The 10,882-nt window shown below is 31.2% G+C and overlaps 1 protein-coding gene across 2 annotated transcripts; it reads right to left on the bottom strand.

The window, feature by feature from the left end:
• Positions 1-234: 234 nt before the first annotated feature.
• LOC107624748 (uncharacterized) lies at positions 235-8,080 on the bottom strand. 2 transcript variants are annotated; one of them, XM_016327192.3, is made up of 9 exons: positions 7,713-8,080; positions 4,562-4,616; positions 4,214-4,481; positions 3,695-4,047; positions 3,495-3,614; positions 1,864-2,767; positions 1,271-1,744; positions 775-941; positions 235-605 (listed from the first exon to the last, which is right to left on the bottom strand). In XM_016327192.3, the coding sequence occupies exons 2-9, from the start codon at positions 4,571-4,573 to the stop codon at positions 426-428; spliced, it is 2,478 nt and encodes an 825-aa protein (XP_016182678.1). In that variant the 5' UTR covers positions 4,574-4,616; positions 7,713-8,080; the 3' UTR covers positions 235-425. The 2 variants fall into 2 exon arrangements, with proteins under 2 accessions (XP_016182678.1, XP_016182679.1); XM_016327193.3 differs by having other exon boundaries at positions 1,271-1,729.
• Positions 8,081-10,882: the final 2,802 nt, after the last annotated feature.

Here is a 10,882-nt window from a genome sequence, read left to right as displayed (position 1 = left end):
TATAAAAAAAATTATTTTTTTTAATTTTTCTATAAACTCTTAAATAAATATTATTTCTTGTGGTCGCTTTTACTATCTTACATTTTACCAATTTCGTTAGGAACAAAAAACTCATTACTATTGTTGACTTACGCTTTTCACCTCCAATAAAAAGAGATTTTGTCTCCAAGGAATTGCATGTTCCCATATCCACTCATAATTCTTCCGTATTAAATTTTTTAACCCCATAAATGATTTCTAAAAATGTTATCTATTAAGCTTTACAAAAGGTGCAAATCCTTCACAGGTTCATGCAAAACGAAAATGACTTCTCTATCTAACCTCAACAATTGGCATACCTAATTACGAATCTGACCTTCCATCAAATTGCTAATTAGTTCGGCCAATTGCGGCTACTATATTTAAAATAAAAAAAAAAGCTGAGCTTACAAAAGGTATTGTAAATTATTTTTTATAGATGTCATTACAATCATTCTCTTAAGCTTTTCTACCTCTAGAATACGATCTTGAATCTCCTTAACCAGATCTTCACATTCTTGGTTGTTCTCCGAAATGCACTGCAGAACAGTTTTGAGGCTTGTGATTTCTTGTTTTGCGGCTTTGATCTGAGCCAAGGTTCAACATGTCACTTAGCAATTAGCATGCAATGCAACCATGTAACACAAAATAATGAAATACAACTTCATGCAACATATAAAATACACAAACATATTTCACAATATCACGTTCTAAATTTCAATCTTGTTACACTTGAAAATAGAAGAAAAAACGAACCTTAATAGACTTAGGTTCCTTGCAACTGCTCTCACATGTCAATTTTGCCTTGTTCACATGTTCTCGAAAGAGATCAGCCGCTAGATTCTTCTCTGCCAAGTCATATGCACAAATGAATCTGACAGCTTCGATATACTGCTCATTCTTGATAAGATTCTCAACAAAATCTGTGCGAAAGCAAGAAGAATACATTTCATAAAAAATAACCAGAGGAGTCCTATATTACTTCAAAAGAGGAAATACTAGTGCATTGTGCATGCAAAGTTCAAGTCATAAAAGAATATCAGAGAGAAAACCAGTTCTAGTTACCATATCTAAGCAGAAGGAACTGTACAGAAGTAACCTCAGATCAATTAGAAAAATGGCAGACGCAAGTATACATGAAAAGAGATCTAAAGTTCACTCCTAAAAGTATTAACTAGACTAAGATTCAATTTCATTTGAATTGCTACCCTTAATATTGGCAACTGAACAAAATAGTTTTCAATCAACATACCAGAGATTTTATCTGCGAAACCAATCATCTGGAAGACCTCAATAGCTGGCTTGTGGTGAGCAACAATTTCAAAAAGCTTTAAAACTTCATCTTCATCAAAGGAGGAAACTAGTTTATAAATGGACAAGATCATTAGGAAACTTAGAACCACCAATGAATTGTCAGTACTTAATCTCATATTAGCTTTCATATGAAGAGCAAGCTCCATTGCCTCCTCTCTAACATGAGATGCAATATCTGGTGAGATTTTCATCAGCTGCTCAAGAAGGAAGATGTGGCTATCATCTATAGCCATAGCTTGATCTCCCTTCTTACAATGTGAATCAATAGGATCCTTTATTATATCCAAAGTGACTTTTGCTGGATCCGACATCGATCGGAGAACATCTAAGATGTCTCTATCATTTGGTTCACTTGAGAAAAGTCGAAAACTCCCTTCATCAGTAGAAGATTGATTATCTGTGTAATTTGCAACTGTAGTGTTGTGATGTTAAGACACTTAACCAAGGATACAATATACTAAGATTTTCTGCATTGGAAAGACATTTACAATGCTGTTCAAAACAAACTAAAAACAAAGACATTTTTTTTACCTTCTTGTTTTTGCTCTTTGAATGATTTTACAGATGCTTCATGCTGCATCATTTTAGCCTCAAGCTCCTTCGATTGAGCTTCAACTTGCTTCTGTTTGAATAGGATCTTCTTCAATTTGCATTCATATTTCTTCCTGATTGATTCAACTTCCTCCAATTGGCCTTCAAATTGCTTCTCTTTTGAATAGAGTTTCATCGTTCGTTCATCAATTTGCCTCTCCTTCAACTCAATGTCTTCCATTCGGGCAGAAAATCGCTTTTCTTTCGACTCAAGCTCCTTTATCCGTCCCTCGATGCCTCTTTGCAACCTTTCATATTCTTTCCTTTTTACTTCAACATTTGAAGAATATGAACTCAATTGTCCGTGAATAGAATCAAATTGTTTCTTCTTGCATTCAAGCTTTTTCGAGAGCTCCTCAATATCTTTCTCTAGCAAGTGCAATTTCTGATTTACAGCTTCTCTCTTCTTTTGGCATTCCTCTGAATACTGACCCGACAATATCTCTTTTCCTTTCAAATGTGTTATAGAAGTCTCTTCCTCTTTCAAAGAAGGGAGTAAGTTATGTTTTGAAGCATTTTCCGACGTCTTTAATTTCTTGGCCTGCTGCACATAGTTTTGGGAACTACGCATCTTAGTACTCACGGGAATATCATTGTCATGGTCACAATCGAGCATATTTCGTTTCTGAGGTTCAGGAAGAACCTTTTGAACAGAGCTATCATTTTTACTGATGGATGTTGCTAAACTTGAATTCAGAGCTATGCGTGATGACAAAGGAATATTGTCATTATTATCAGACTCTTCCATTCCAGTACTCACTGGAGAATCATCATCTGAATCACCTAGAGACCTTTTCCTTATCTGAAAGAAGCTTAGTCTCTCTCTCTTAGGCCGTGTTTGAAACTACATACAGAGCAGAAATACAAAGTAAGGTAACAAAGGACAAAAACAAAAACGAAAATGTATTTTGTATCATATTCAGTTATAATTTATAAACTTATAATAGCATAGACAAGAAAAAATGTGGATGTATCATTTTTCATATTTTTTATGACTCTATCTCTCTATTTGTACTTTAATCACTCTAAACACACAAGCCAAACACTACCCTAATGACACTTATTTAACTTGCAATAGGGAACTTCACAGACCAGTGACAGTTTACATGCAAAACCCTCAGACAAAAAACCGGGAAAAAAAAACAGAGAAAGTTCTGTAGCGATGATATGGTCCGAAACCAAAGACAAATGGCATGCAAAAAACTTAAATTTATTTATGGTCTTTATCAAACTTCATAGTACATACAGAACTAATGCATGAAATATATATATATATATATATATATATATAAGGAAAATTATAGGGGCCAACTCCTAAACCAGCCAACTTAAACCACTATTTAATAATTAATTTTTAAATTTTCAAAAAATCAGAATTTGAATAATTAGAATTAATTAGGTTTTGAATAATTAGGATTAGGTCAAGGAAATTCCTAAACGCATTCTCTCACAGAATGCACAGTGCGCCGCCTAATATCAAAGAAACATCCACCAAACAAGAAGAAGCATCCTAGTAATTTAGTAAGAAAGTTCCAAGTACAATAAAAAGAAACACCCATTTAAGTAACTACCTCGTCAAGAACATTTATTGCCTTCTTCTCGAGCTCCTCAGCAGTCCATGCAGAAATCCATGGCTCCGGTTCTTGACAATGCTCTAACTGGCCATGTTTCAGCCATTGGAAGTACAATACCTGGAGAGAGACAAACACAAATTATGGTTGCAACGTAAAAGTTGGGTACAGTTAAATAATTGATATATAACATAACATACCAACAAGGCGAACATGCAACCTTCGCATGTCTTGTTCTTTTTAAGTTGGTACTTTTTGATTGCCTTTTTCAACCAGTTGAAAATCTTCATTGGCCAAATGAATCTTCTTGGATTGGAAACATCCAGAATCGGGGGAATGTGCCATGCCGAGATTACTGGTTGGGTTGTGGGGCACAAGAACATTTTCAGGACAACTAATATGAAATGTCTTCTAAACTCCATCCTGTCTGCTTCACTTTCCATTGAGCATTCGTATATGAACTTGCGAAGTTCGGTCTGTGTTCTTCTATGGAACTGTTTTTTCACTGCCACATGAGCTGCATTCTTGTCGTTAAAAGAGGGGAAGTCATCGCCTACATCATGCAGATTTGTCAGCTCAGAAACATGAAAATTGATAGATGAAATATATATAGTTTGGATAAGATAGAAATATGGAAATTGAACGAATTGGCCCAAAGAAGTCTACTTAATATAAAATGTATAAGTCATGTTGTATAACATATGCAAATCGGTACTCACCACCAGAAGGGAGTCCGAAAACACGCCCAATTAAATCGGCGTTAATTGAAATGTTGGCAGCATCCAGCTGCAATGTATTTCTATCAAGGTTGTAGGACCTTGCCAACGCCACCATGATGCCCTGCTTCACAGGCCACTTTGGGATGTGCCTCAAGAATCCGAAGCCTATAGCTTCTATTTCCGCTAACTTCGCATCGGAATGGGTCTTTTCTAGATGGCTCATTATATCATTAATATAACAGGGTGAGCACCTTGACTCTAACAATTTCTGTAAACATTGGAAGTGATAGTAAGAAGCAACCACAATCATGATGGAATACAAGCATACCATAGTAAATGATGTAGTACCTTTTTGCCCATATCGTTACGAGTTACAGCAACACAGCAAAAGTGCGGTTATAATCTGTAAACATCCGATAATGGTAAGAGAACATCCCACATTATATTTAAGAAAAAAATCGAAAGGCAGAAACCAAAGATACAGTGTATCACTAAAAGAAACATCCAGGACCCAAAAACATTTAGTAGTCGATCTTGAGAATCAACTGAGTTACCAAACGATACACTTATAGCAAAATAGAAACATCCACTTATAAAAAAATTAGGGGTGGTAAAACGGGTTGAACCCGTTGGGCCGATCCACTAAAAAAGACGGGTCGGGCTAGGATTTGGAGTCCGCCAAATTAGCGGGTTTTGGCGGAGAGGGGCGGACCGGTCCGCCGGGCCGAAGATTTTTATTTTTCTTTTTTTTTATTAAATAAAAGAGTGATTACTATTATAAAATTAGTAATTATAGAATTTTCAAACACTTTTTTTTTTTATTCTTCTTTTAGTTATTAACTTTATTTATTTTATTTTACAATTTCGTATATTTGCTCAAATTATGTGACTTATTTTTTAAAATAAAGATGATTTTATTGACAAATATTATTTTAAACAATTTTATTGAAGTTAAAAATTAAAAAAAAAAATATAGTGAAAAAAATTATATTATAATTTGACTATTTTTTATTTGTATTTGATTTTTTAATTATTATTTTTTTGTTAATTTCAATGAATTTTATTTTTTAAAAAAAAAAAAAAGAGTCAAGCGGGCTAGCCCGTCAATCCGCCATAAAGTGGGACAAGCTAGCATTTTGAACCCATCTTAGTTGGCGGGGTGGGGCGGGCCGGCCCGCTTTGCCACCCCTAAAAAAAATCCACTTATTCATATAGAAGGATCTACTTACTTCAAGAGAAACATCCAATTTAATTAAAAAAAATTCACATATTCATAGAAAATGACCAATAGTATTACTAAAAATAAATCCAATATATACTGAAAGAAGCATCCATTAATCCAACTAGAGAACCATCATAGAGTTACCAAAAAGATCCAACTCTCTTAATGCTACAATTTTAAATGACTACATTCAAATCCAACTTACATAGATAAATCAGTTAAAATCATATACTAGAACATCTAAAATAGTTTAAAAGAAGGAGGCTTCTATGGTGGGGAAAGTATTTTCTGGTCCCTGAAGGACCTGAATACTTTTTGAATTATAGAAAAATTTGGGATTGTTTTGAAATTATGTATTCATACCCAACAATGGTTCAACTACCTATTCAAAATCCAAACAAAGCCCATGGAGAGCCCAAGCTAGCGGGAGCGGGTCCTCTCCCATGCCAATAAAAATTGACACCCTCCAGTGCTAAATCTCAGCCTTTAATTAATTTAAATGGTGATAATTATAGTTGTTTTACGACATCGTTTTATTTAACCAACAAATTATCTTTGCCTTCTCTTCAGTTATGTTAAACCTTTCTTCTGCCAGGCCTTTCTTCTTACTTGTACGTTTCATCTCTACAGACTACAGGCCATCAAACTTTATGTTCATGATGCCGCTATGCTTCCGACCTTAGTTTTTTTGCTTGACCCTCCTTCTTCACACAACTCCATCTCTTCGAGCTCGATGTTGATGTCGATGATGCCACTGTCATGTTCGACCTCATATAAAATTGAGTTTTTATTCACACTTTTTCGCTTAGACAACAAATCGTAACACCTTCCCATCTATTCAAATGGTCAATGCTCCTAAGCTATTGATATTGATGAACGAGACTAACACATGTCTGCTATTTGGTTTGGTGAGACAGATTTTTGAAGGATATGGGAGGACACGGATGGACACAGAGATACTAAATTTGTGTACCTCCAATTTGGTGAAACACTGAGACACAACTTGTGAGATTGATTTTTTACTCTTTTACCCTTATTAACTTTTTAAAATTTGTCCTCTTATCTCTCCAAACCTTTTTTTTTTCTCTTCCTCTTCTAGATTCTACAACCAAATTTATCCTTCTATTTTCTTCAAGAAAAAAAATTGTACATTTAATTTTTTATTTATTTAAATTTTGATTAATCTTTAATAAATTCTAAGCTTTAGTTTTTTATTTTTTTAAAGAAAAATTATATATTTAATATTTGAATGATAATTTAAGATGATATTAGAAGAAATAAAAAATATTAGAAGAAATAAAAATTTAATGGTGATGATATGCAATGTTTGGGGTAAAGGGTATACACTAATAATGGTAAAACTTGTGGTTGAATGAAGGGTAATTCAGTCTTCTTTAAATATGTGTGTCTTGTTCCTTATTTTTTCTAAACACAATACATTGACACAAATATTTATGTCCATGTCTTTAATGTCTGTGTCTTTGTGTCTATGTCTTATCATATACATCAACCAAAGGGAGCCTAATGTGTATGTCTTGGAGAAAATGTGTGACCAAAATGAGGTGGATGGCGATGATGAAATGCAAATGGTTTGGCATGAAGCTCCTTATGCTAACTAAACAAACCTTTCAATTTTTAATAATATTTTACGATGGAGCAATAATGGCAAACAAGAACCAATTTATGAACAAGAGCATCCTCATTCAAGACTTGAATCTAGAACTCACGATCAAACGGAAGTGGAGTTAACTAAGGGCATATCATGGAAGCCATGGAGTTTGTTCTCGGTGCTGGGATTCAAGTTCTTTTTTTTTGTTTGGTCATGTGGGATTCAAGTTCAACACATCGAGAGAGATGATTAGTATTGGGTTTGGGTTCAAGTGGGTTGGTGTTGCGGGTTCCGATACGGTTTTCGCGCTAAGCCCAAGACAAAAAAAATCCAAACAAAGCCACTGTAAACATCTGCCAAGTGCCACATCCTCATTCATTTACTTAATTATTTGGGCACCTAACTGAATTTTGAAAAGTTTTGGGTACACACGGCAGAAAAAAAAAACTTACGTACGGCAGCAATGAGAGCCACAATTTTGGGATATTCCATATTGAACCTCTAACTCTAAGAATCACTTTCTACTTTCTTCACCAAAAACAATTCCTTATAAGAAACATCTAGAATAAAATCAAAAAACAACTTATATGAACCACTGTACCCAGTATCAGGACCATGGAACAGAGAAGATACATTCATTGAACCATAAACCATAAACATCTACTAACCTTTTTAGAGACCACTGAGGTAAATGAAGAGCAGCGGTGCGCGACCGAAGAGGAGGAGACACGATGACGCGACTTGGAAGCAGAGGCGGAGGAAACGCGGCTCGATAGAAGGATGGTGGTGGCGGCGTGACGTCGCGGGTTTTTGAAGAGGACGTTGACGTGCGTCGGAAACGGCAGCGGCGCTGAGATGCGCTGTTGACGGGGACGGCGTGCTCTCGGGGGTCGGCGGCGGCGCTGAGATGCGTTGTCGACGACGGAGACGGCATGTGAAGGAGGATGAGCGACGTGGCTGTGGTGAAAAGAGGGAGAAAGTGAAGAAGGGAAAGGAGAAATGGCAGAAAGTAAAATGTGAATTAGGGTATCATGATTACTCAATAAAAAATCGAGTTAACTATTAGGGTGTGAAATTTAAATCTTTTAAATTTTGAATTTTATTTTAAAAGGTAAAGTATATTTTTTTATTATTTATTTTATAAGTGAAATAAAAAAATATAAAAAAATTATTTAAAAATAAAAAATTATATTTTATTTTTTAAAATAAATATTTAAAATTTAAAGTATTTAAATTTAATTGTGTATGTTTATTTTTAGAATGATAAGTTGACAACCTGATTTTTTAAAATAGAAATAATTTATTTTTGTGACGCAATGTAATTTTTGTGAATATTTTTCTATTAATTTTAAATAGAAAATGTTAACATATTAAGTTTAAAAATAAAAATAAGTATTTTTTTAAATTTATATTGATGAAAAATTTATTTATCTTTATTTTTTTAATAATATTTTTTAAAATTATTTTTATTATTATATTAATATTTTTTAATAAATATATAGTATAATAAGTAAAAATTAATTAATAAATGATTTAAATTTAAAATATTATTCATTATAAAACTAAATAAATAATTTTTAAATATATAAATAATAAATATTAAAATACGGTTAATACATTAATAATAATAACTCTATAATATATTATTAATATTACGATCTAAATAATTTTTATAATAAAGTAAAAACTAGTAAATATATTATTTGATATATAGTAAAAAAATTGAATAATAACAAATTTAATTTTTTATCTTTTTAAATTAAATTAATAATTATATTTGATATTTTTATATTAAAATATACTATGAATAGGCTACTAATACTAAATATAATAAAATATTTTATATATATATTATAGAAACTATTTATAAACTCAAAACATCAATAATATTATTAATTTATTGATAATACATATTGTTATAAAAGTTACAGATCGATAAAAATTTATCAATATAAGAATAATATAGATTAATTAAATTTACATATTTAATTAATCCACATTATTTTTATATTGAAAAATCTTCATCAATTTGCAACCTTATCACAATTTATCAATAGATTAATAATATTATTGATACTTTGAGTTTATTCAATTTATAAATAGTCTCCATAAAATATATATATATATATTATGTTTTATTTTATTTAGTATTAGTAGCCTACTCATAGTGTACTATACAAAGATATCAAATAAAATTATTATTTTAGTTTAAAAAGATAAAAAATTAAATTTGTTATTACTCAAAAAATTTTACTATATATTAAATAATGTGTTCATTAGTTTCCACTTTATTGTAAAATTATCAAGGTTATTATTATTAATGTATTAGCCGTATTTTAATGTTTATTATTTATATATTTAAAACTTATTTGAAAATTATTTATTTAGTTTCATAATAAATGATATTTTAAATTTTAATAATTTATTAATTAGTTTGTACTTATTACATCATATATTCAACAATTTATTGAAAAAATATTAATATAATAAATAAAAAAATAATTTGAAAAAAAATTATTGTTTAAAAAATTAGGACAAATAAACTCCTAACCAATTTAAATTTAGAAACAATTAGGCCCCTCATTTAACACGTCAGCATTTTTCGTTCAGAGTGACGGAAAAACACCGTAGAGACACGGAAATAAAAGAAAGGAACTGAAGTGGATCGTTTTTATCTTGATGATTGCGTTGTCATTCTGAGAAATGACAATTAGATATAAACCGAATTGATAGTTCGTTCTAAAAATTTATTTGACTACATTTTTATTGATTACTTAGCGAGATTGTCTATATAAAGCATGAAAAATCAATCTCAAATTGTGAAGCATGAACAAAAATTACCTAGCTTGAACGGTAAAAATGGAAGATGAAGGTAACAAGAAAGTTTACCTAGCTTGAAAGCAAATGGTTTCGAAAGGTTTAGAGAACAAAAGGGAACAGCAACGACGAGTCAAATAACCTAGCAAAGAAGGCTCAACTTCAGTTTACACTTTCTCCACGTCCAACTTCATTTGATAGCGGATTTTAATAACTAGAATTCTAAATTTTTAAAATTAGATAAGATATAAATCAATCTAATCTAAAAATCAATCTCTAAAATCTCTAAAGTAATGGTGCATGGATTGCAGGCATTCATTAATGGGATAATAATTGTCGATCAATGTCCCCCTTTTTTTGGAAGGGAATGTTTAAGTATTTTCAATTGTTTCTTTCAATTTTTTAAATTGTTAGGAGAACTCTTACTACTCTTTTGTAGTTTATAGAACAACTTTTTAATTTCTTCTTCGATGAATGCCATTCAACCTTTCAAAAAAAAAGAAAATCACTCTTTACCCTAAAGAGAGAGTAATCACTTGAATACTTTACTTTTGAGTAATATTAGATTTAACTACAGTGAAAATTTATATGGAGTTGTTTTTAAGTGAAGTTGATATTTAAAAATTATTAGATAATTTGATAAGTTTAACTAAATAATTATCTAATAGTTTTCAACGGTTCAATTTCATATAAAAACATCTGCATGTGAGTATTTTATCTTTAATTATTTTGAAGATCTTTATATAGTGTGTATATGGAATGATAAAAAATTTGTTTTGAAAAATTTAGATCATATATGACGCTTTTCATTTTTAAAATGGATGCAAAAATGGTGTTTTATAAATTAAAAAAGAATAAAAAAATATAAAAAATGAAAATTCCTTAGAAGCAAAATGTGCTCTTTTTAGTTTTGGTGTTAGTCTTTCAATGGTATTTTTAAATAATGTAGATATTTTTAAATAATATAGAGATTTGATGTATTTTTTTTATATGGAGATTGGAGAACACAAATTTTAGGGTC

The sequence above is a fragment of the Arachis ipaensis genome, chromosome B2 (assembly GCF_059453495.1).
Source record: "Arachis ipaensis isolate K30076 ecotype BB chromosome B2, ASM5945349v1, whole genome shotgun sequence".
Classification (NCBI taxonomy): Eukaryota; Viridiplantae; Streptophyta; class Magnoliopsida; order Fabales; family Fabaceae; genus Arachis; species Arachis ipaensis.
Note: the sequence above shows the minus strand (reverse complement) of the source record. Positions and strands in the feature narration are given on the sequence as shown.